The sequence below is a fragment of the Hesperophylax consimilis genome, chromosome 13 (assembly GCF_061612785.1).
Source record: "Hesperophylax consimilis isolate HC1 chromosome 13, BYU_Hcon_1.0, whole genome shotgun sequence".
NCBI classification, from domain to species: Eukaryota; Metazoa; Arthropoda; class Insecta; order Trichoptera; family Limnephilidae; genus Hesperophylax; species Hesperophylax consimilis.
Window position 1 is genome coordinate 31011677 of NC_142848.1, and position 26355 is coordinate 31038031.

The 26355-nt window shown below is 36.3% G+C and overlaps 1 protein-coding gene across 1 annotated transcript; it reads left to right on the forward strand.

Annotated features, from left to right (window-relative positions):
* Positions 1-858: 858 nt before the first annotated feature.
* Positions 859-23811, forward strand: muskelin (muskelin 1). The gene is made up of 13 exons (XM_089638996.1): positions 859-962; positions 1175-1387; positions 3771-3972; positions 11403-11595; positions 12225-12516; positions 12794-12923; positions 14228-14391; positions 15885-16035; positions 16273-16467; positions 16752-16894; positions 19931-20053; positions 20872-21031; positions 21891-23811. Exons 1-13 carry the CDS (start codon positions 883-885, stop codon positions 22338-22340), a joined length of 2496 nt encoding a protein of 831 aa, XP_089495122.1. The 5' UTR covers positions 859-882; the 3' UTR covers positions 22341-23811.
* Positions 23812-26355: the final 2544 nt, after the last annotated feature.

Sequence of the window (26355 nt, forward strand, 5' to 3'; positions counted from 1 at the left end):
AGCCGGTTCCACATCGGTCTCCGGTAACTGAAACAGTGACATACCCATGACATACCATTTCACGTACCAACCATCTCTACACAGAAGTCTCTGTGTTGCTATATTAAAAAAGTGGAATTTGATAATAATAAAAAAGAAAATCGAAAATCACGCATTTCTGTTTTTTTTTATCTATTGTCGCCACGAGCTAAAAAAAACGATTTATTTGTTTTATAATTCAAAGAAATTGAGTATTTAAAATTTTTGTCTTTGTAGAATCATCTATTCACACGATGTTTTCCAAGTAATCATTATAAAATGCATTCAAATGGCCTATATATTTTCCAATTCCAAATGTGTAAGTAGTTGTGGAAATGTAAGAAAGGAATATTTTTCGTACAGCCCGTGGGCTCATTTCGTATGGCTAAATTAAAATCCACTTTTGTATTTTATTTCAATTAAAACTATGAAATAAACTGATTTACTTTATTTAGAATTTACAAAATTAAAAAGTCCGATGTTTCTCGGACATCCATAAATAATAATATAACGGCCTCAGTCTATTTGTATTCATCATCTTTTTATTCCGGATTAAAAGTAATATTTTTATTACTTATAAACGCATGTATTAAGGTTAATAAAATCGATAAACACAAAATTATTGTTCTGTTGACTCCAACGGCAATCTAAAATATTTGATGTCTTTTCCCTGGCATTCATGTGGCTAATAATATCTTTTTGATTTTTCTTGATTCGAAATTTTTTGATTAGCAAAATTATGAAAGAAATGTGCCTCCATCCCTAGAACCACGAGATTTGAAAAGAAAACAAATTTATCTTTGATTTTTTTTCCATTCTTTTAATTCTTTTGTCTATGCATCCTCACTGAAGGAAGCAGAAAATATGGACGATACGATGGAACTGAAGAAATTGACCTACAAAATACACAATTGTTCCGGACATCTCTCCAATTATGTGCCGGAGTAAGTTAACATTTGTTTATTGAATAATCATCTTATTTTTTATCGAAGTTATATGTGCTGTCATGTTAAACCTACCCACGAACTCCATTTTCAATTTGATAACCTACCAGTTTTCACCGAAGAATGTTGTCAATAACAAATTATCATAATTTGGAATATGTTGAATAATATTTAGATTATGTTCATAATATGTTTTTCATTATCTCTTTCAGGAATATTATGATTGATGACCCGACCGACCAGTCGTCAAGATGGTCAACAAACACAAATACTCCTCCACAGTTTTTAACAATAAAGTTAGACAGACCCGCCATCGTGAAAACAATTTCGTTTGGCAAATATAACAAGTCGCATGTATGCAATCTGAAGAAGTTCACTGTCGTGGGCGGGATGCAGGATAGTAATTTCACGGAACTTTTGGCTGGGTAATTATCATTGAATTATTTTAGCCACCTTTACCGAAAGACCGCCATTTCCTCCCAAAATTAGCCAAATTCAGAAGATATGCATGATTTTGTATCCGTGTAGGTAAATGAATGCGACATTCATGCAAGCTTGCTAAAATTGTCACAATAATAAGATGGTAATCCTTTAGGATTACTGGCCACTCTCAATATGAAGATTTTTTTTTAAATAACTCAGCGCCCTTGAGGTGATTTTTCACGAAAACGGCGCTATATAAATTAGCCAAGTATTATTTATTATTATCAAATTAATTTCTTTAAAAGCCTATGTTAAAAATATTGGGGTCAGAGACTGACCTAATAACATTAATATTCTAACTTGTCTTTCAATGGCAGCATGTAAATAATAAAAAAATTTAAAGTTTAACTAAATCTAATGAAACCACATTAGTTTACCAATTTTTAGGTCATGTTTATGTTAATATGTAGGTACTTCGTCCTACAATCCTTTCTTTTTACATGGGGTAAATATTTACCTAACCCTGCACTTTTAGGAACAGATTACAGAAGTTACTCTCTGTTTCAACTTAATTACCACAAGAAACAACTATTTACATCGGGAGAGATGGTAAAAGATGTATTAAAATTCCATTTTTATTTAATCAACTTGAAAATATCTCTTATAAAACTTTCCTTTTCTGCCATTTTGGATTTTTTAAATATGGATTGAACATTTGTGAAAGTTTTGTTTCAATATAAATACGCATAAATTACTTAATAACCTAAACTAACTTGTAAATGGCCAAGATCACCCCTAATGGGTGAAAGTCAAAATAAAGAATTTAAAACCCAAACTAACACCTTGATAATCTATTTTGTACATGTAAATCGTTGTATGTAGTAGTAATTGTTGAAAAAAATTGTAATTTTTATAATCCATTCCTTGTATTTTCATTCTTTTTTTAATGGTGAATTTTGATATTTGAATATTGCAGGCATCATGGATATTATATTACGCTACACTGATAATTTTGCTTTTAAAACCTGATTTAACTAAGTGTGGTGGGTATTTATATAAGTAAATAGTCGATTTTCACAATGTGAATTTTATTTAACTTATTTATTTTTATTTTATTTAAACGCCCATAGGGCTTTTACCTATAATAATGTACATCTTTATTTTTTAAGTTACACAGATTACATTTAAAAAAATTACTGTTAACAAAATACAGGTTAGGTACATAAAAAAATATCAGAGTTAACAAAATAATATATAGGGTTCACAACTTATAATTTTAGTAAAGAGTACAGAATAGTTTAGAACAAAATAGAATCACTGAGAGTTTAAAAGAAAGTTCACGACCGTCCTCACTAAACACTTAGCGTATTTAGGTAAACACTTCAACATAATCCGCGGTCTCTTAGTTGGGCAAAAGATGCACGGCAAGTAATGTCCACAAGGCACGGTTACTTTAATTCAAGGAGGACCCAGAGGGTTCTCTCCACTTGGTACTGGTTTGTTAACTTAGCACTGACCACTAGGATGCTGTTGCTTAGCTCTACCGGGAGTCCGGTTACACTGATTTGATATAGGTCAGCACGCCTTTATATACCCCTTAGCCTGGGTGGGGTCTGCAGCGGCCGGCTGGCGACGGAGGGTGGGGATAGCTTGGGCCAATGGGGTGTCCTTTTGGCCGGGCAGCGAGGCGATAGTTGCCGAGCGAAGCGGCGCTATGTGTGCGAGGGAGAAAGTATTCGAATCTGTGGAAAATACCGGGCGCTACACAAGTAATTTGTTTGTTGGATTAGCTGATGCCTATCTATAGGAGGTTAGCTATCAGCAGGCCAATCATCAGGCTGCAACCTGCAACCAACAACTCTCTATATTACATATTCAAAAGAAATAAATCTATAGTACTCTTTCAGTAATCTGTTGTCATTTTTACTTATTGGATATTTCTGTTTGTCTTCTGTGTATTCTATAAATGTTGCATGTGTTTCCGTTCCTTTTCTTCCGCCACTTATTTTGTTTGAATAAGTTTACAAAATAGAGTCTTTTCACAAGCGTAATCTTGAAACCTTATTTTTAAGTTTTAAAAAATTACTAAAGATTTTGAGCATATTTAGTATGTACTCATATGCACTATTTTTAATTCTCAGCATATTTAGTTTGTATGTACTATTCTTCATTTTGAGCATATTTAGTATGTATGTACTATTCTCCATTTTGAGCATATTTAGTATGTATGCACTATAATCCTCCACTTTCACTAATTGGACACTTGGCGGTTTAGTGCGAGAATACTTTACTAATTAACATTTTAATGGAAGTAGGAAGTTTGTATGAATCATCTGGCTCCAGATAGTATTAAAATGATGTATATGTGGAATCTGTTTTGTACAGTGGTCTGGAGAACAACAATGTCCAGGAGGTTTTCCCCATTCGCTTCAAGTCCAAGGCGGGCTTGCAGTTCCCCGTGCAGTACATCAGCATCCTGCCGCAGCAGGCCTGGGGGCCCTCCTTTAACTACTGCCTCTGGTACCTGGAGCTCAAGGGGGTGGACCACATACCCACTGTCCGGAGTGTGCTCTACAAATTTAACCTGGTTAGTATTAATCTATTACAAAAACTAGACATTGAATATAAGTGAAGGAATGAAAAACACACCTAACCTACTCTTTTATCATGTTCTGTTTTCTCCGCTTACCAAATCTATTATGATGTGTACTCTTCAACCTTCCTATTTTCCATCTCCTTTCCCTCCCTACTTCCTTCAGCAATATCCTTGACTCCGGCCAGTTGGGGCCCTGGGCAGTAGGCTAACATATCCACAGTGTCTACACTACCCTTATCTGCAAAGATATATATGACAAAATGGAAGTTTTAAGCTATAAATCACCATAAAATCGAATATGCAGCTGTGCCAGAAAGGGTGAGTCACACTACTGTGAATGTAGGCTGGAGGTCCCCATCCACGGAGGTGCAAGATGTCGCTCAGGGAGATCATCCGTATAGAAGTAACTTTGTACGCTATGTAGAGGATCTGGTGCCGCTGTTGAGCTGGTCCGATATTTTCGAGAGGCTCCTTCAGTTTGACGTAGCCGGGTCTGGTCCAGAGTGATTTAGAATAATCCACGGTCCAGGTTGAGGGATGGGAGGGATCAGAAGAGAAAGAAGACGAGAAGAAGCAGAAATCGGAGAAAAATAAGTTTAGACTTAGCTATGATTACTGGTGATCTGCCTTCTTTCTGTTTCTTATACAAGTGGTTCGTGGAAGTGGTTCATTGGTGAATTCATCCCGGGCCTGACACCGTCATCGTGTTCAGGCTAGGAATACTACGATGCCTTGTTTTTGACAACCTCTCTGTCTGCTTGCTTTCTTATAGCCCCACTCGGATTTTTTATTTATTTTATAATAACACATCACAATTACAATACAGTTTTACAATGGTAACAAATTATTGTTGTGAACCCGTACACAATGTTCCCGCAAGGCCGATTGAGAAGGAGTCTTGTTCTGCTGAACCTTAGGCATGAGTTTTTTTTGTGTGACTCTGTCAAGTGTTCATTATAAGATACATTAATCTGCCAGTTGATTTTCCGACAACTTCTATAAGCTCCCGTTATTTTGACAAAGCACAAAATTAAGCTCTATAATTCACCGGTATTTGTATCACAAATTTATTAGTCCGCCGCTTGCCTAGACTCAAGCGCTAAACTTTATACATACACCTATGGGTTGGGTTATCTTACACAGTTAGTTACTATATTGCCTTCTAGCGTGCTCTCGCTGACCATTTAACCAGTCACTAGGGTTCAGTCATCTGTGTATTCTAGCAACAGTCGCATGTGTTTCTGTTCATTGCATTCTGCCATATTTTTTATTTCTATGTTTTCAAAACACAAGGAGGTATCTAATGAATGCTCCATGTATATATTGATATATATATGTGTATAAATGTATGTGTTAGCAAATATATGTACCCGCCTCACAACAGAAATCTTCTAGTGAGGCGGGTTACTTTCATATTTGTAATATTGATCATGTTATTGCAATAAACGCCCGGGTTTCCGGCAATTAATAAAAAAATATTAAAAAAAGTTGAAAAATACATTTATTTCTTCATATGAAGCGGTTACTTTGTGATGTGACATTATAATTTAAAATTAGCAGTAATACTGCCCTGATGAAGCTACGGTTGTAGCGAAGCAGTAATACTGCCCTGATGAAGCTACGGTTGTAGCGAAACCCGGTCGGCATTAAGTATTTACCTATAAGTGATGTTTACAAAGTTATTGTTTAATTTTAAATTTAAAATACATTTATTGAAAAAATTTATAATCGTTAAAGATTTCGCTTTCATGCTTTACAATTCCCTCCTCAAAACACTCAACGCATTATAACTATCATCACATGGTTCGAGGCTTTCAATATTATTGTGCATACTGCTTTGGTTGTAAAATCTCACTTTGTCATAAATCACTAGCATGCCGGATTGTTAATGGTTTCCATTGTAAAAGATTGGTTGTCATAAATCAGTAGTGAACAACCCACAGCCCCAATCCTTGCAGCAACACTACCCCCCTGGCTGAGAACATTTTTGTTTTTGTAGAGTTTTAGTTAATTCATAGTGCATGTTCTAAATGGAATTAAATTTGAAGAACCGGTTAGCAGTACATGACAATCAAAATAGCCCCAAAAATGTTAATTCTAGAATTTCGCTGTCAATCCCTTTCACCCTTAAAAAAAAAACCAAAAAGCCACTGGTAAGTCGCGTACCACTTTTAATAAATAGGTAAAGTGAACCCTCTGCTAAAAAGGTTATGCATAACTGTCATAAACTTATTTAAATATGAATACCTGGCGCCTACCTCCATAAACATTTTTATTGTTTACAATTTTAAATCAAAATTGACAATGAGTTGCAACACAAAAGAAGGTATGAAAAGGGAACAAATTTGCAAAGCCCAAATTTCACCTGACTTATTCAGATTTTATATGACAATTTTACGTAGTGCCCGATGGATGATAGGAACTTACACAGGTAGTGCCATAAAAATATTAATCCATCCCTAACTGGGTTTAAGGGAATTCCCGCTAGCCTTTTCTATTTATGTGTTTGGAAATTGTGTTGACAAAATTATTTGCACGCTGTATCACTGAATTGTCCTCATTATAACAGCCAATAATTAAATGAAGATAAGCATCAACTAAAATATCATTTAGTAGTTGCTCATTATAGCCGTAAATTCGCTATTGGTCAAGTTCTACTGTTTTTTTTTTTATCGGCTAGCGTTGAGTTTTTTCATCTGAACACTGAACTAAAATTACTGATATTTCATGTTAAGGCGATGCACTACGTCATGTAATATTTTAAATTGAGCCGCTATCAATAACAACCCTTACATAGATGGCGATAAGGTTTAAATTCCCGCTTAACACCATCCGCCTGTTTTGATTTATGCAAGAAAAAAACATGGCCAAAAAGTGCCTTTTATTTTATTTTGTGGATGTTCAGGCGTAAATATTTAATTTTTTTTCAATCATTTTATAAATAACTTAATTTACCACATTATACAATAAAATCATAACCGAAAATGGGTTCGTAAGTAGGAGATTTTGAACTTTAAAGCAGTTTTCATAGGCCTTATACATTATTTTTTTCTGGGCTTATAAAAAGACTTAACTAAAAAATACTCGATTATTTCAAAGGCCAAGATGTATTCTACTCGCAGTATTTAATTAAAGCATCTGAAACATTTCTAGGCGACCAAATTTTCAAACCAAAAATACATGATTTTGCATTACTACGTATGGCATCGCCTTAAGTGAATTTGGTCATAGATGCGGAGAGCCCGAGTGGCTAATCAATCTTGTTAGGTCTGTCTCCATGTATTATTATTATTTTTATATTTTTTTTTATATTTGGCAACATGTTAACTGCTCTAAAAAACCTGCAATTTTCAGTTAATTTATCTAAAATTTATTTAACTGTGATATGGTTTTTATCAACGGTCAACTGCTGAATTCTCTTATCTCTCCACCTGGTGTTTGTAATGACAAGATTATATTAGAGATAACATTTTTTAAAATAAATGTGATTAATAAACATATTTAAATATATTATTTTAACCCTTTGGAACACAGAATACTGATGAGAGGTATTAAAATGTGTCGTCTTGTATATATTGTATACTGATGAGAGGTATCAAAATGTGTTCTCTTGTACATATTGTATACTGATGAGAGGTATCAATATGTGTTCTCTTCTCTTGTACGGTTCCATGATATTTCATCAAAATGAAAATTCAACACACCTTTAAAAAGTGACAGAGTCATTACAAGTGATGAAACAAAAACTAGATTTAATAGTTACCTATGTAACCTATTTAACCTAGTTTTTGTTTCATCACTTTTCATGATTTTACATCACTTTTTGGAGGTGCGTTGAATTGTCATTTTGATGACATACCCTGTCACTCTCTTGTACATTGTATACTGCTATTAACCGTACAAACCATCTTAGTACTATGCAGATTTTCGAGCGTATATTTATAAGTTCTTGGATCTGAAATACTTTCTCGTTCCTTCATCACTTCATCTCTTACTGGTTAGTGCAAAGGGATGCTTTAGTTTAGTTTTTCACCCTGCCGCTCAAGCTCACAGATGTGATCCTGATGATCTATAATAGGTCATGACCTATTATGCACATGTTTCAGCCATAGTTGCTTCCTAACTTTAGCCATTTCTGGCAGGTTTGATTCAAGAGATGTTTCATAAAGCGTCTGCTCAGGAGTTTAGCTAACCCAGAGGGAGAATATACTCGTTGAAACCCTTTTGGTAAAACAAATGGTCCAGGTAACATATTGTTTCCTTTGGGAGGACCCATAAAGTTGTTGTAAAAGTTTATTGCACACTATTGTTGAACAGCTATAAATACTTGCAAATTGATTACAGTAAAACTTTCTTTAAGGCGAAGCTTAATGCTAAATCACTATTTTGATTATTCTTTACAACGAATTGGTGTACATACCAATACCAAAAAATAAGCTTTAGATAAATTGAAGGTTTTCCTATCGTTTCGCTTGAGTAGAATACAAATAAAAGGAAAGGACGAGGGAGGAAACACAGAGGCCGGCAGTTCGTTCCACAGCCGAGCTGTTGAACTTGAGAACGAATCGTAGATGCGACCCGTTCTCATGTGACAAATGTCAACTGTGTACAAATGTTGGGCGCGCGTTTGGCGTGTATCCCGACTACGCACCGGTGCCGAAGGGATCAATGACGCTAGTTCCTCAGAGCATCTTCCATTGTAATACCGATACGGTATACAAAGAATATACAAATTTTTGGCTTGTAGCCAAAGATATTAGAAGAACGAGATGTGCTATGAGCAGTTTATACTGCGTGAATTGTTTTGCCCAGTGTCGCCGGTTTTGTTCACCAATACTACTGCACACCTTCGCTTACGCTAAGGTATCCGCACTAATACAGAGAACAGATTTCTGTGCGTACACGTCCCGATAGTATTCAAAGTACCCTAATTAGGTAGTACTCCGCCTACGGTCCGGCGGACAACATAGCATATCTCGTTCTTCTAATATCTTTGCTTTTAGCTCTCTGAAGAAGTTTTCCAAAGGACCGGACAAAAAAACTTCTTAGGTGTGATTCAAATTTGACAATTTTTTAAATGAATATTGAAATTTTTAAAATGGGTAAAATGAACTAAAAATATTTTATTGTTTCTGGCTACAACATTATCGATACTTTCGTATTTTTTCAATCATAGCAAACACAAAAATCTTGAGCTGCCACTGTTTAAACAGTTTGTACGTTTTATTACTGTTGAAAAAAGGTTCATTTCAGGTACATATGTTTTGACACTAGTTCAGTTTATAATGGTTTTACAACCGAACTTTTAAATCTCTTCAATTGTATGCAGACAATAATGATAATTTTTGTGACTTTTGGAAAAAAGAGACATTTTCAGGTATATTTCGCCATTAGTTTTCATTTGTGATGAATTCATCAACAAACTTTAAAAAAAAATTATTTGTGAAGCAATTTTAGCTACAACTTCTTATGCAGGAAAAAAATTTGTTCTTGTATGGAATTAAATTACTGAAAAACAAAACATCTTAAGCGTGTAAACTTCTTAAGTGAGTTTCACTGCATACCTAAAACTTACTTGTATTCACTGTTAAAATTGTTAATAATCCCATTACACTATAACTTAATAAAAAAAAATTACATAAAGTTTTTTTAACTCTTTGCACGCGGCCGTATCAACTGTTGTAACGGCAAAAAGTCTATACTCACACGCGGCTGTATCAACTGTTGATACGGAAACTTTGACGGCCGATATTCCCGCTCTCTTTCGTCATAAATGTATTTCTTGCTCACTTGGACATTTGTAGAACTATCACGATGCTGACATCTACAAGAATTTCTCAAAAATAAAATTGTTTTATTTTTTATATATACAATAATATTATTATTGGGTTTATAAAAACAGTTTATTTTTAAACAAGTTCTGCTGTGTAATTATTATTACGCGTGATAGCTGTTTCGCCTTCTGAAGGCATTATCAAACTGTGGGTAGCCCACTTACAGACGATAAATTTATATTATTTCTAGGTAGGTATTTTAATTTCATTTACTGATTTCTTAATTGATTTCTAAGTAAAATATCAAAAATTATTAATGGTTATTACCCCAGCAAAGTTTCCCCAATTAGTGTAATGTTTAAATTTGACTGAATGTCTTTATGTTAGTTATTCCCAAACGATGACTCATAGGGTTATTTTAATAGCATAATTAAGTACTTCATAGTGCACTCATATTTGCATTAGGTTTGAAGATATCTAGTAGGGGTGAACGAATTATATTTGTTTGTTCATTAATTAGAATAGCTTTTGGATTAGATATCTTATATATTACTAGATATCTTCAAACCTAATGCAAATATGAGTGCACTATGAAGTACTTAATTATGCTATTAAAATAACCCTATGAGTCATCGTTTGGGAATAACTAACATAAAGACATTCAGTCAAATTTAAACATTACACTAATTGGGGAAACTTTGCTGGGGTAATAACCATTAATAATTTTTGATATTTTACTTAGAAATCAATTAAGAAATCAGTAAATGAAATTAAAATACCTACCTAGAAATAATATAAATTTATCGTCTGTAAGTGGGCTACCCACAGTTTGATAATGCCTTCAGAAGGCGAAACAGCTGTCACGCGTAATAATAATTACACAGCAGAACTTGTTTAAAAATAAACTGTTTTTATAAACCCAATAATAATATTATTGTATATATAAAAAATAAAAAAATAAAATGGAGTTCTACAAATTAAACTTAATAACAATAAATAAAATTGTATTTCATAAAAAAAGATCGATAACCAAGTGCACCTCTTCGCGCCTTTTAGTCCTTTAGTTTACATTTTTGTCAACGGATGGCGTTAGTACTAGTTTGTCATTCACAACTTTTCATAACTAAGAATGATAAGTGATCATGGTGTCCCACTTGTATCTATAAACACAGTGGCCTAAGTACACACACACCGAGAGTGGTTTATTTATGACGCCGAGTGAATGGCGGGACCACATTCAAAAGATATGGTACGTCTTTGTATGAAATTTTATGTTTTTGTTTTTATAAACATCTAAGAGTGTTGACACACGAGGATTTGTTTTCATATTGTGGAGAATAATCTGTTCTGTCTATATAGTCCAATAAATCATGCCAGAATGCTATAATTTGACATTTAATTGCATGCATAGGTATTTGAAAATATGTACCGCATACGGGTATAGATAAAACGGAGCAAATTAACGCGTTCAAAAGGTTAAACAAGATATGTGTATTAAAAAAGCTGTAGCCTAGGAACAGAAAAAAATTAAGATGGAATACTAAACTCATTAGTGCGAAGTACCTAGGTATATGGAGAAAAGCAGAAATATATAGTAGAATTAAAAGTTGATAGAATGGATAAATAACTTTATTTGTGTCATGTTAGCAAGCCGAGCAGGACACCATCCGCATTTGCCTGAAGCACCTCCGTCAGCAGCGCTACACGGCGGCCTTTGCAGCCCTGCAGCGCGAGACGGGCGTGCGGCTGGAGGCGCCCCCGCTGGAGCACCTGTACTCCCTGCTGGTGGAGCAGGGGGACTTCGTCGGAGCTGAGGATCTACTGCAGGAGGCGGGGAAAGGTACCCTCACATGATATGATATGGTTGAAGCTAGTACCGACAGTAAGATGGAAACTTTAATAATGAATTCTGACGGGGTACCCCAGTTTTGTCTGTTAATAGTAAAGTCCATTTTACTCGGGAAAGTATGAAATTGACAAATCTCAATTTTAATATTTAGCGAGATTTGCAAAAAATATAAATTCTTTTGAAATAATTTGTACACTACAGTGGTGACCCATGTGCGAGTCTACGCGGCGCAACTAACCACAAAATTATCCGCATTCTACACGCGTCGACTGACGTAGCGAGATTTCACTGTATCATTATTAAGAGATGGTCTGCAAAACTCCTCTAAGCACTCAGTGGTGCCATCTCCCATGTTTTACCTTATTCCTTGTTTCAGCTCCATCCCTTTAGATTATTTAAAAAGTTCTTTAGGGAATTCTTCTGATTCTGCAACATCTCTGATCTGATCCCTCTTCATATTTCCTACAACTTTTGGTGTTTACCACTCCCAACAAGCTGGATGTGTCTCCTGAGGTGGCAGGGAGGGAGTCCATCATCCATATTGAGCAATTACTTGGTCCTTTTGGTGTTTGAACTGTTGATGAGGGTGTTTGAGCAATGTTTGATTGCTATTTTTCCAGAAGGCCTATTTGAGTGGTACGCCTCTCGCCAACCATACACCGCGGCGTGGGGCAACATCACCCCGTGCAGCCCCTCGCTGGCAGAGCGCCTGGGTTCGGGGGGCGAGGGCTGTCCGTGCCCCGCACCGCCTCCACCGCCCCCCTCTCGTCCCGGCCAGCGCGGCGGCCACCAGCTCTGCATGGACCCCGACGGCGGGATGTTGTACCTGTTTGGCGGCTGGGATGGAGAGAGTGATCTGAGTGATCTGTGGTCTTATTGCGTTCAAGACGACAGGTGGACACTTATCTTTAGGTAAGGTTTCTTATAGGCTATTCTCACCTTTATGGAAACTAATCTCATCTTGAGAGTCTATCATAACGTTGCTCCCTGCAAAGGAGATGCCATGATCCAACTATCTTCGGGCAGTTGGGACTCTTGTGGGTATCAAATAAAATAATAAAAAATGCCTTTACACCATACAGAAATAAAGAGATTTCTTGATGCTGTGAAGAACATGGTTTTTTAAAAAATATTTCTTTTAATAAGACAGAAGTCTTGTATAATAATAAAATAATTTTTGTTTCCCCAGGCATAGTGAACATTTCAGTGGCCCCTACCCGCGTTCCTGCCACAAGATGGTGCTGGACTCCGGCCGGAGACAGATCTTCTTGCTCGGGAGGTATCTGGACGTGAAACATCGCACCGCACAAAACATGAAGGTAAAGAATTGTAAAAATTTCATACAATTTTTTTTTGTTTAATTTTTCAACTGCACTAGACTGAGTCAGAACATTATGGGTATGTTGTGCACTAATTATGAAGTTATTAACACTATAAACTGGAATAATACTTAAAAGCGACTCGAGTGTTGATACGCGTCGCTTGTTATCTGCCATATTATTTTGCTAGTGAATGGGTTTGACGTCAGTTGGATGCTACTGACAGTGCTGGTAGCAAACTCCACTGTTTGCATGCACATTTACTTACTCCTGGTTCCTACTAAATGGTATCTAAATATTTTTTAAACAATTTGTTTTCTTCATCTTTTGGGCATATAAAGGGTTGAAAAACTTTTGTAGTCCTTACTACGTTTCGACACATTTTAAAAGATAAAGCCTTAGACGAGACACATTTTGCTATATTATGCGGCATAATTTGGGCGTGGCATGTACGTATTATATGTTGGGGTGACACACTGCACTATAATCTTACTCAGGAGAGGGGGTCGGTTCGATTGGGGGACTGCCGCGGAATATCATTTCTCTGTATGGGATCTTTCACTTTGACGGACGACAGCCGCGTAATTACGGCGCACCGTAAAATGTTCTGACCCTTTCTCATGCTTTAGGTAGAAGAGGGAGCTGAATAAATTTCAATTATAGCCTGGTTAACAGATCACAGTGCATATCGTCGCCACGCCCATACTTATAACACATCATCTTTTTAGGTGTGACAGGTCTGTATGGGTTTGTATGGCGAGTAAAATGGAGTTATATAAAACGATTTGAACTTATGACGTAATCTGTCAACCCCTTAAAAGGCTAATGTTAACTACGGTGACCGATTTTTTTTCAAATTTGACCTTAAAATTCCATCTTTTTTTTTCCAAATGTTTCTGGCTTTCACTTTTGCAAGGGTTTTCTAGGCCATCATTTCAAATTATGGAGAGAGAGGGAAAGTGAATTTATTGATTTACTTGAAAACTAATGCTCAAATCAAAAAAGTTATTATATAATAATAATATTTGGCTGATATATATAGCGCCGTTTTCGTGAAAAATCACCTCAAGGACGCTATACCACCAAATCGATTCCAAATGATGTAGATTTTTCAGTTTCCCGCTTGTACCACTAGTTTCCGGACACCACGTGTATGCCAATCCCCTTGTATTATTGTGAATGTCTTCGACTGAATTAGAAATGTTAATTTTACAAGAATAGCAATGCAACTCAAGTGTGGAGTTTTATGTTTTGGTGATTGGGCCTATGCAAACTGTGAATGAACCCGATTGCTTCACTTCCAGAGCGACCTGTACGTGTTTGACATTGGGGAGGGCGTGTGGTGCAAGCTGTGCGAGGACACAGGGGGACGCGGGGGCCCCCGGCTGATCTTCGACCACCAGATGTGTGTGGACTCGCAGCGCCACATCCTCTACGTCTTTGGCGGCAAGATACTGTCCATGTACAAGTAGGTTCACCATATTGTGTCTAGTTTTTCATTGTACCAAGTGGGTGAGACAAACAGGAGGCACTGAATCCCTCATACGAGATTCCCACAGAAAAAAAATCATTCCCTTTACAAAGCTTATGAACAGGATTTTCATTAGATCTCTTCTCTTTCCTGTACAAATTTTATATTGTGGAATATTAATTATTTAATAACTTTGAATATAACCACAAATTTATTTAATTTATAATGCCCTACCGGTTTCGCTTAACACAAGCTTCATCAGTCTGGTGATGAATTTAAATAAATCATGGTTACATAAATTTATGCAAAGTTATTATTGTTTTATTTCATTAATATGTCAAACCACAGTGACTGCTTTCTACCAAAATATTATCTATTTATTTTTACGGTACAAGTGCCTTTAAATACACGGATATATATATTACAAAACAATAAATTAAAGTGATGAATTCAGCGATGAAACCTGTAATGAAATCAGTGATGAAACATGCAATGAAACTTATGATGCGATGTAATAATCACTGATGAAACTGGCTATGTTGTGTTGAATCTAGTGATGAAGCATGCGATGAAATCACTGTTGAAACTGGCGATGTTGTGTTGAATCTAGTGATGAAGCACGCGATGAAATCACTGTTGAAACTGGCGATGTTGTGTTGAATCTAGTGATGAAGCACGCGATGAAATCACTTGTATCATTAGTCATATTAACTGACATTTTTCTCGATCGAGATCCAGGACTTTGGTAATTGTAATAATTTTGGAGGTATCAGTTTCTCTCAGTAAAATACGTCCTGAATTCGACCAAGAATGTTTAAAGTTATCTCTTGCAAATTTTTTTGTTTGAGATAATAGAAATTTTCCTTTTGGTCTTAAATGTTCAGATACATAAATGCGTCTGTTTTCTTGTGATAGCCTAAGGTCAACTATGTTTAGTTTATTAGTGTTGATCGTAGTAGATTTCTTGTAATTCTTTATTTTGTTTAGGAGTTCATCGCGAGCTTGAATGCTGTTGAACGTCGCTGTAATGGAGCTGGGATTTTTTTCTGAAAGTTTTGGTTCCAATCTGTAGATTTTTGTTATTTCAGATTGTAATGGTGTGGCGGCACCTTCGTAGTTGATAATTTTGGATATTTTTTTCAGTACTTCCATATTATTTTCAACGCTTGATTCAGGAACACCTCTTATATCTATGTTGCATATTTGACTATAGTATTCTAGTTGATCAATTTTCTCGTGTTGTTTCGAAATAGTGTTTTGTAGGACAGAATTATACCTATTTACTTCCATTATATTAGTACTGACTCGTTTCTGTGATGTTTCCATCTTGAATATGCGCTTTTTTAATACATCGTGTTGATCCAATATAAATTGAATTGAATTTAAGATTTCTTTGTTTTGCGAGATGATTTTTTTAAACAGTATTTTGTTCCAGAGTTTGAATTTTGGTTAAATCTTTAATATTATAGGCATTGTTTCCGTCCTTACAGCGAGACAGATGAGAACCAGCAGTACTCGGGGCTGTTCTCGTACCACATAGCCGAGGACCGCTGGAGCCTGCTGCTGCCCGACACGGCCGCCACACTCTCGCACCACCACTCCATCCTCTCCCGCGCCAGCCACTCTATGCTCTTCCACCCGGTGAGTCTCAACTCTTTCATCATTCAGATTGATTCACCAATTGCCTCCTCCACAAATGTTCTCCACTGATTGTGGTCCATCGCCAATTCATTTATTTTGCATTCACAGTAAAATCTCCTTATGATCATAAAATGTTTTCATACTTTAGAAGTTTTGTTTTTTTAGCCCTTCATAAACTTTATATGATTGATACATTTCTTACTGTAAATATGGCTAATTTAAATTTGGTTTTTACAGGTGACCCGCATCCTGTACGTGTTTGGGGGCCAACGCCACAAGGAGCACCTGGCCGACCTGCTGGCGGTGTCGGTTGGCGAGGAGCCCCCGAAGGTGCGCCCGCTGTGCCAGGCACCCCCTCGCAGGGCTCCCCCGCCCGGCTTCAACCACCGCGCCACCATCGATACCAGTCTCAACGAGATATACGTTCTGGCTGTGAGTCCTTTAAGTTCAATTATAAACCTGGTTAAAATTATGTTTTTCTTCAAAGTTTTCACCTCCTTATCTTTTCCTCTAATTTTCAGCGCCCTTGAGGTGATTTTGTACAAAAACGTCGCTATACAAATCATCCAATAGTTTATTATATTATTATTATACACATTCTCAAACTTTCTAGTAGCTACCGCTACAGGTCAAGCAAGTTTGGCATTCCAAAGGTTAATCATAAATTCGTATTTGAAGCTTTCAAATTTGATGATGTGTGTATGTGTATGTCTTAGGGAATCAGTAAAGAAGACAAGAGGGTGTCCAACTCGCTGTGGGTGTTCTCCCTGTCCCGCCTGCAGTGGAAATGTGTCTACAAGAATGACAACCAGGGACAGAACTACTGGGCCAAGATGCAGCTGGTGGAGCCGTGTCCCAGGTAACACATAACGCATCCTATTCTCACCATTATCATCTTAAAGAGTCCCAAATGCCCTCCACACCCATAATGCTGTATGAGTGAAGGAAGTTGAGCAAAAGGAATATTGTGAGGACCAGATCTGCGGCCCTTGCACGGTCGATCGATAAAACATTATATCAATAAGATTTTGACTAAATCCGCCATCTATGGTTATTAGACGGCGGTAGGCCGTATGTGCGAGTAGGGTCAATAATTGAAATAAAATATTCCAACAGCCGGTAGACAAATCCGCCCAATTAACCCTTAGAAGACAGGTAATACAGTAGAACCCCGTTAATTCGAACCCCGATAATTCGAAAAAACGCATAATTCGATATTTTCGCCAAAAAAATTTACACAGAAAATTTTTTTCATACAAAATGGTTTTCTAATTCGAAATTCGTTAATTCGTAATTCGAAATTTATTTTTGTCCGCGCACGAAAATTTGTTTGTGTAATTCGAAAAAATTTGATTTTTGCGAAAATAAATCATAATATTTCGTAAATCTGAATCTAAAAGTCAGCCGTGGCGGTAAAACGCCGAAAAATGTATTTTTACGTGGTTATACATCGTCCTAATTAGTATTATTATTTTGTAAATCTGAATCTATTTACACTGGAATGTCGAATTTTTTCAAATTTATTTGGAATATCCAAGAAAGGCCGAGAAAATACGTTTTACGCGGATATATGTCGTAGTTTTACTAGTTTACACCAAATATCTGAATTTAAAGGGTCGGCCGCGACGGAAATCGGCTGTGCATTCTCGATTTACACGGAAATATATCGTATTTTTTGCGAATTTATTTCGAATATCTGAATTTAAAGAGCCGGCCGCGACGGAATACGGCCGCGAATTCTCGATTTACGTGGAAATATATCGTATTTATACGAATTTAAATTCAGATATTCGAAATAAAGGGCCGGCCGCTGCGAAATCGGCCGCGAAATCTCGATTTATGCGGAAATATATCGTATTTTTACGAATTTAAATTCAGATATTCGAAAAAAGGGCCGGTCGCGACGAAATCGGCCCCGTTATCTCGATTTACGCATAAATATATAGCATTTTTACGAATTTATTGCAAATATCTGAATTTAATGGGCCGGCCGCTATGGTAATCGGCCGCAAAAATTAAGAAATAATTGGTATTAATACGAATTTACTCCTAAAATACCACCCGGATTTGAAGAGGCGGCCGAGAAAATCGATTTTCGGCGTATTTTTTAAATTTTTTTTTTTCATAAAATTTCGAATTACGTGGGAATTTGTTAATTCGAAATTTGATTTTTAATGTCCCGTGGATTTCGAATTAACGAGGTTCTACTGTATTTTGTAAATGTCTCAAAACCAAATATAATATTGAAAATTATATTTGAAATAATTGACAGGCAAACGTTGACATCTACAATGTCAACGTTTTTCAATTTGGTTTAGTTTCCGTCAACTGTCAATATACACAACTTTTTGAATAATGTTGTTCGTTAAACAAAATTAGTGTCGTTAACATTAAACTGTTTTAACAGTCTAAGGTTTAACTGATAATTTCAGCAACTTTCATCTTTCCCGAGTACGAGCAGATATCGCCAACTAACAAATAGTTGACGTCGAAAAATATTCTCATTTACTTTACGTCGAGAATGGTACCAACAAATTATTTCAAATATGGAATGTATTGCATTGCACTACCCCTGCATACATTCTGGAATAATTTTTTTTTTTTTTTTCCGATTTTATGTCCGGGTTAAATCTTCCCCACAGGAAAAACTAAACCCTTCCACACACTCTTCCACAAATGATCATCTAGTCAATCAACATTATGCAAGTGGATTATATAAGCAAAATAAATACAAAACAATACAAGAACAACACATCAACTCACCAGAGATCAAATGGGAAAATAATTCACCAACTCCAGATATTTTCATATCAGAGGGTTCGGCTCGGTAGAACTCCTAACTGGGCCTATAAATCCTACTGATCCCTCAACATAAATATTAAAAAAAATCTTTCGTTATCCTACAAGTATTCAAAATGACCGCCTTTTGCATCTTTATATATAAATTTTTTGATAGATCTAATACGCCTAAATTTTGAATGAGAGAGCTAGGTATAATGCCAGTAGCCGAATTAACGAATGGTAATATTTTTATAGTCTGAGAATGCCAAATTCTTTTTATCTCATTTTTATTATTATTATCACAGACATAGGAATTAATAGACGAGAAGATAATGGCGAGGGGTAAAATCAACTGTTGAAGAACGAAGGGAGTGAAGCTGACTGTGATTCGTCAATAAATCAATCTGACAGTAAATAGGCATCTCGCATTATAATATCACCATTTACTTCTTAAAAGTAAAATCTGCTTTTGAATGAATAGACATTTTTACATGGGAGCGCAAATTACTCGCCACGTTATGAACAAATTTGCGAAGTCCAAATTCGGCAAAAAATTTGGTTCTATTTTTAGAGTCGAATATTTCGTTTAAGTATTTAGTTAAGACACTTTTATAAATGTTCATAATTTACTTCCCAGCAACCAACCAGCTTTGTGTTTCGCGTCCAGACGTTTCTCGATGTGATAGTAACAACTGATTCATATTATACGATGTGAATATGCTTAAAATAAAGTAAAATAATGCTTATATATGGAATGTAATACGACAATTGGGTTTATTCTCTTTTTCACATCTATTTTTTACAAGTTTTCATAGTACAAGTCAACATTTTGCCGTGTTATTTCGTAAAATGAACCGATGATGCCTCGACCATAGTTCGCACAAGAATGATGACGTCACGTTTTCAAATTTCACTTGAGGCCATACGCGAGCACAGCCGGCTCCAATGGAACCGGTATGGGGAGTGGGGATAATACGCTTTTAATCACTTAGGGCAGGTCTACTAATATTCATATGTCTATGATTATTATTAAAGTGGTCAATGTGATCATGCAGTGTGTTGTTGGTTGATGTATTGCCGTTGTGACAATAACGATTGGTGCGGTTATTTCCAGGTTTGCCCACCAGCTGGTATACGACCAGGTGGGCAAGGTGCACTACCTGTTTGGAGGCAACCCGGGCCAGTCCTCGCAGCCCAGTCTGAGGCTGGATGACTTCTGGCAGCTGCGACTCTCCAGGTAACCTAACCTAACCTAACTATCTACACTGAACTATGTAGTTATCATTCTATTGGGGTCAGAGACATCGCCTTGTCAATGTGCCTTCAAGCGTCTCTTGTTCTGTACTTCTTAGCAGCCTCCACCCACAGTAGGCCCAGCCTCTCATCGCAGTCTCCTGTAGTTGCTTCTTTCAACTTTACCTGGGACTGGTTATTTTTATACAGGGTGTATCAGCACGTACCCGAAAAACTTTAACCAGCTATTCCTTAGCACATTTGGAGTAAAAAATGTAATGGGCACTTTGCTGTCCGGTAACATTTTTTTTCAATTGGAAACACGAAACACGCCCAAATCGCATTTCTTGTGTTCTTCTTTAAGCTAGGTTATAACAGAAACAAATTTGGATGTTAAAAATTGTTGTTTTTTACTTCAGTAAACAGAATTATGCTTTTTTATCAACCATTTATTGGATAATCAACACCTCTACCATAGGTCACCCCCAAGTGGTTCGCTATGTATGGTGATTTAGAAGGGGTGCCCAGGTTCAACGGGTGAGGTGTGTTCAGGACGCGCCCGCCCACCAATTGCGTAGGGTGCCAGATCGGGAGAGGCTGGTTTGGGGAGACCCTTTCACCTCTCCCACTGGTCTCTCCTGACCCATCACCTTGCACTGCAGTGGGAGTGATAGATCATTCGTCTGTCGCTCCTGGATACCCTGATCCCTATATATTTCCATCCACCCCTTCTACCTTTTTCCTTCCCAGAATTTCCCTTCACACAGCATCCCCAAAGATGACAAGATGACTCCTATAAAACTAAATGAAATGTCCTTCCAGGCTGAGCAGCGAGTCGGCCTGGAGAAAGGTGCGCCTGAGCCTGCGCAGGCTGCAGTTCGAGGAGTTGGTGCGCGCCGGCCGTTCCCGCGATGCGCTCACCTTCCTGCAGACGCGCCTGCACCAGGCCACCAACCATAACAGCAGCGAGGAGGCCAAGCAGGTAACTACTCCTTATAATCCATCCTAACTGAATTCAAATTAATTTCTTGCGTCATGCGTCTGACAAATATCTTTAAGAATGACATCTAAAAATTCAAGGATAATTGTTAGAAAAAGTCCTTTATAAGAATCCTGGAAAATTAGCATTTTTGACAAATTTGGAATCCTCGACTGATCTTGTATAATGTATAGAATAATGTAACCCTCCATTGTTGACTGGGGTTAGGTTTCTGCAATGCGGTACAAATAGTGAAATTTCTGATAATGAGATTAAAATCTTTGCCTATTATTATTTCTAAAAATCACGCAATACTCTTATTCAAATATTTTTCTCAGAGTCATTCATTTCCTTTCAAAAGAAGATATTTACCTTTTGTTCCGCATCTGTCCGATGAAAAGACACGTTTTGTTCACACTAATTAAATGACAAAATATTTACCGTCTACATTGCATCGCTTTCTATTAATTCATCTAAGCATCTATCAAACATTTAAACAAAAGAAATATACATTTAAAAATTAGAATTATTAGTTAATAAATTACTTTTAATTTTCTTATCTAATATGATTTGTATCTATCAGTTCCAATTTTGAAAACGAAAATGTAAAGTTCATTGAACTTGAATAATTTTATGCACTATTCGGGAAAACAATTTTAAATCATGCACCCAAGCACCAATGACCGAAATTAGTATGTTTAATAGTAGAAATAACAGCACACATTAGTATGTTTAATAGTAGCAATAACAGCACAAAACTTGGTTGATTTCCAGTTCAAATGATATTTATGCACATGAAAAAACTGCAAATGTTTAGTTACATCAATAATTATCAATAGGTAATAAATAGTATTAAAAACAGTTTCAGTTGTTGGCGACACTGCTATTCACCGAGAAGGAGCAAACACTCTTCTTCCACCCGCCCCTGGAGCCCCTGGAGGGCAAGGAGACAGCCCAGGTCCGCCGGGACCCGGAGATACCCGAGGAGTCGCAGCCCAAGAACGGAGACTACTCCATGGAGTGTACCGACAGGTACCCCGATGCGGAGCAGCAGGCCCTCTTCGCCACCATGCTGGGGATGGACTCGCTCGACGAGTCTTCCACCTCGGTAGTCCCGCTGCCCAGAGAAGACGTGGAACCGACATCCACCGCCAAAATGATTGCCTCCATTCAGGATGAGATTCTCCAAGACAAGTGTGATAACTATGAAAAGCACTACCGCCGCTGCCAGCTGTTCCAGGAGCTCTCTGAATACTTTCCCCAGCACATGGTGCAACCAGTCAAGAATCTGACTGATTTCGCCCCCATTTGAATTCATTCTTTTCTTGCCGGTGAAAATTATTACAGTACACGGTAGAACCAAAACTTCCCTATTTTAATGCCTAAACACTGATAGCCAAAATGACCACTTTTATTGTTACAATTTGATTTTTATTTTGAGTTTTTATTTCTGTTAACACACTTACGGCGGGTAAGATAGATTTAAATTTTACGCCTGTCCTACTTGAATGGCCGTGAAGGCATTGCTGTCCGATAATTCTACATGAATATTGTATATCAATCTTTTTATAAGGGTCCCAACTATAAATATGTGTATGTATAAACGGTGTGATACAAGTCTCCCATTTTCTCATATTCTTGTTGTCTCTTGTGTGGAAGAATATTTAATCAAAAGGAATCTATACTAAACCTGTAGAATGGGTAATAAATCCTTGCACTTTTGGCACTGGAGAAGCGTGAATTGTCAATAAGAAAATATCACTAAATCGGTTTATGGAGTGTTACAAATCAGGCGTTAATTTCAGACAGTTCTTTTATAGTTGGGGTGCTATATAAAAAAAAAAAATCATTCAAATATATGTACTATTTTCAAAGATGTAGTGGTTTGAAACAAAATCCATTTTCTCGAACGGGACCCTATTTTTGCCCGCTTGAAGTGTGTTAACTCATAAAAGGGTGAAAAATTTTAAGTAAAATTAAAATTCAAATGTATGTTTTTGAACAAGATGCCACAAGGTCACATTGTCTAGACATTTATAAGGAAGGCTTTTGGTGGAAATCTGCGAATGTCATCATTATAATCTAGAGAAGAGATTGGTTCAACATCGGAATGCTTATCTCTTTAAAATATGCCATTCGTAGTCGGTGTAACTGTTAAATTTACCTCTTGATACAATCTTCTTATTATTGGAAGAGATTTTATAATTGCGTGTATGTTTTAGTATTAATTAACCAGAGAAGGTATTTTATGTTTGGAAAACTATGCTGGTGTTATGGCGCTCTCCAATCTGTGTTTTAAATAAGTCTGATTTATTTACATAATATTCTAGTATGCATTTGCTATAACCTTTACTTTAATTTATTTACTCTACGTTTAAGGTTGCAAATATTAAGTACAATATTATTTTGTTTAGTGGAAAGCAAAAACAATGTGAATGTTTTAAATACTTTTAAGAGAATAATTATTGTATTTACTGCCTGCTTAATAAATAATTAATATTGAAACGGTACCTTTGTAAAAAAATATTATTTTATAGATTTTAAGTATGTATGTTTTTTGTGCTAAATATTGTATTGTATTGTTGAACAAATGGCCAAAAAAACAAATCATAACGTCAAAACATTTACATGCTTGTGAATGCGATATGTATAATTTTTGTGCAGAAACAATTTAACAATGTTAAGAATATTATTGCAATGTCGAAAACGGTTACATATTATTAATAAAAGTTTAATAAATTAGTAATGTTAAGAATATGATTGTAAGTTTTGGTAATAAATGTCGAAAGCAGTTTTATTAATAAAAGTTTTAAAAATGACTGATATATCTTGTATGAAAGCTTTTTATCTTTATCATATGATTTTTTTAACCAAATAATATGCATATAGTAAATGTTTTAAAGTGAAGGAGCACAATGATGTATAAGAATGCGATTACAATATTTTTAAAACTCGTTTATAAAATATATTTACCAACTTCCTAACATGATATTGTATTATGTATTGTAATATTAATCTGTGACACTTAATTTATGTAAATATCTCACAATAGCCAATTCCTTTGACACACTATTTCCCTAAAAGTATCACATTTATTTGAAAAGCAGCTTACCAAATTTTGTTTCTCTTTTAACAGAGCAGCGTGGAATGCTTTACACTGACATAATATTTATGTATTTAGATTGTGTTGTCTTTTATTTATCGCCTGAGCTCTGTATTGTAAACCACACTCGACAATTATCAACTGCATGTTGACATGACTGTAAACGTACTACTATTCCAAAATACTCTATGGGCTGTCGCAATTAAATTGTCGAAAGCACGTGGAATGTTAAATAAGTCATCCGTCCAACTACATACTACTGGCATTGGACGCTAAAATTAAATAAGTTTTAATTTACAATAAAATCAATCTTCCAGCGAATACTAAAAATCATTGAAACAAATTTTCTGTTTCAAAGAGACAAATACATTTTCGTTGGATCTTCGTTTGTTATCGACAGTTTTATAATGGCTTTGAACGCTGAAACAGCTCATTAAAAAAATAAACTAAAAACTAGCAGAACTTAATAATAACGTTTTTGATTAATTTGACATTACATGTTAAAAAAACAACATTTCTCTTTTCCTTTTCTATCTCACTTTTAAAGATAGCCTTTGTACTCTTCCGACATTACATAGTTTTATTTATAAAATGGGCTCCGGAATGAAAAATTTTGATGAGACGATGTTTGATTTTTCGAAATATTAAACAGAGATCTCTTAACTGTTTAATTCCTTATTACTCTCTCTTTCCGACCATCATTACTTAAAAATATGACCATTCTGCGAATTCAAAGCTTCTAGCTTTCTACTAACTAACCATCACGCCGTTTCGCCGCAGGGGTAGGCAGAGAGGACGGACCGCCAAACAACTCAGTCTTGGCACACACTCCTTGCCTCATTCACATTAATACATCGTCTCATACATACTCTTCCATTGTTCTGACTCTTGACATGGTCCGACTCAAGTATCTGATTCACTTGGTCGTGCCATGTCTTCCTCGGGCGTCCCCAACTTCTGCTACCATTCACATTTGCATTGTGTATTCTCCTTACACTCCTTTCTTTGCTCATTCGCTCTACATGTCCAAACCATCTAAGCGTCCCTTTCTTGATCTTACTCATTACGCTTACATCAGCCTTGCACTCTTTGCGGATCTCCACATTCCTCACACGATCATACATGGTTTTACCACACATACGCCTGAGGGATCTCATTTCAACAGCATTCAATCTACTTTCATCCTTTCTTTGCCAGTTCCATGCCTCACTTCCATACATCAGGGTAGGTACCAGCACTCCATTGTGGACTGCTAACTTCGCTTCTTTGGACAATCTTTTGTTAGCGCCAACTTGCTAGCTTTCTATGTCTCCAGAATAGTTACTGTTTCGATAGCTCTTGGAATATATTTCCGGCCGCGAGTTTCTTGTTTATAAAATAAGAAAGGAGAACGGAATGGAAATATGAGAGAATGCCACCAGAATAATAAAAGTCCTACCTTTGGTCTTCGTGTTCTCAATGTTCCCTCTCTCTGCCAGCACGTAAAAACTCCACGGCGTATTGCACTTAACCCGGAATTGCAACCTAACAACCTGTTAACAGAGGCGTTGCAGGAATTGTACTAAGGAACTTCCCGTCTCCTGGTGACAAGGTTATAGGTAGAGAGTAAATTATTGGAGATAACAATCGGTTATGTGTCTGAACAGTTACCTCAGAGTATACATTGTCACCGACATTGCATTGAAACCGGCTAAACATTTTATTTATTGTTGGCTACAACAGCGTTTGAGTTCAATTCATTTTAAGGCATTTTAAAATGAAATATTAAAGCATAAGCATAAAATAAACTTAAAGCTTTTTGAAAAAAGTTTTCCATCCCCACTTTTGATCGAGAACTTCCCTCAATATTGAGGGACACATTTTATAAGTTATTCAATATTAAGGGACAGTTTTATATGTTCCTCAATATTTAACTGAGACCGTCTTCAATCAACCCCTTACGTAGTGGCATTTTAGTAGTCGGAGGTCCTCTTACATGCGTGGTAACAACATTTGTGTTCGCAATAGTGCGTTCAGCTCTGCACGTTTGTTGGATGCAGCAGTTGGCGCACTATTCTATGCGAGTTTTCTGTTACTTATTCGCAAAAACTTTTTTAAGTTTCTTTCTTTTTGGTAAAGGGTCATTATGTATTTTCTCTGATGGTACCAGTGCCCCTCGATGGAAAATATATTAAAAAATACCCTTTTATTAAGTATCTAGATATATATTTTTTTTAAATTATCA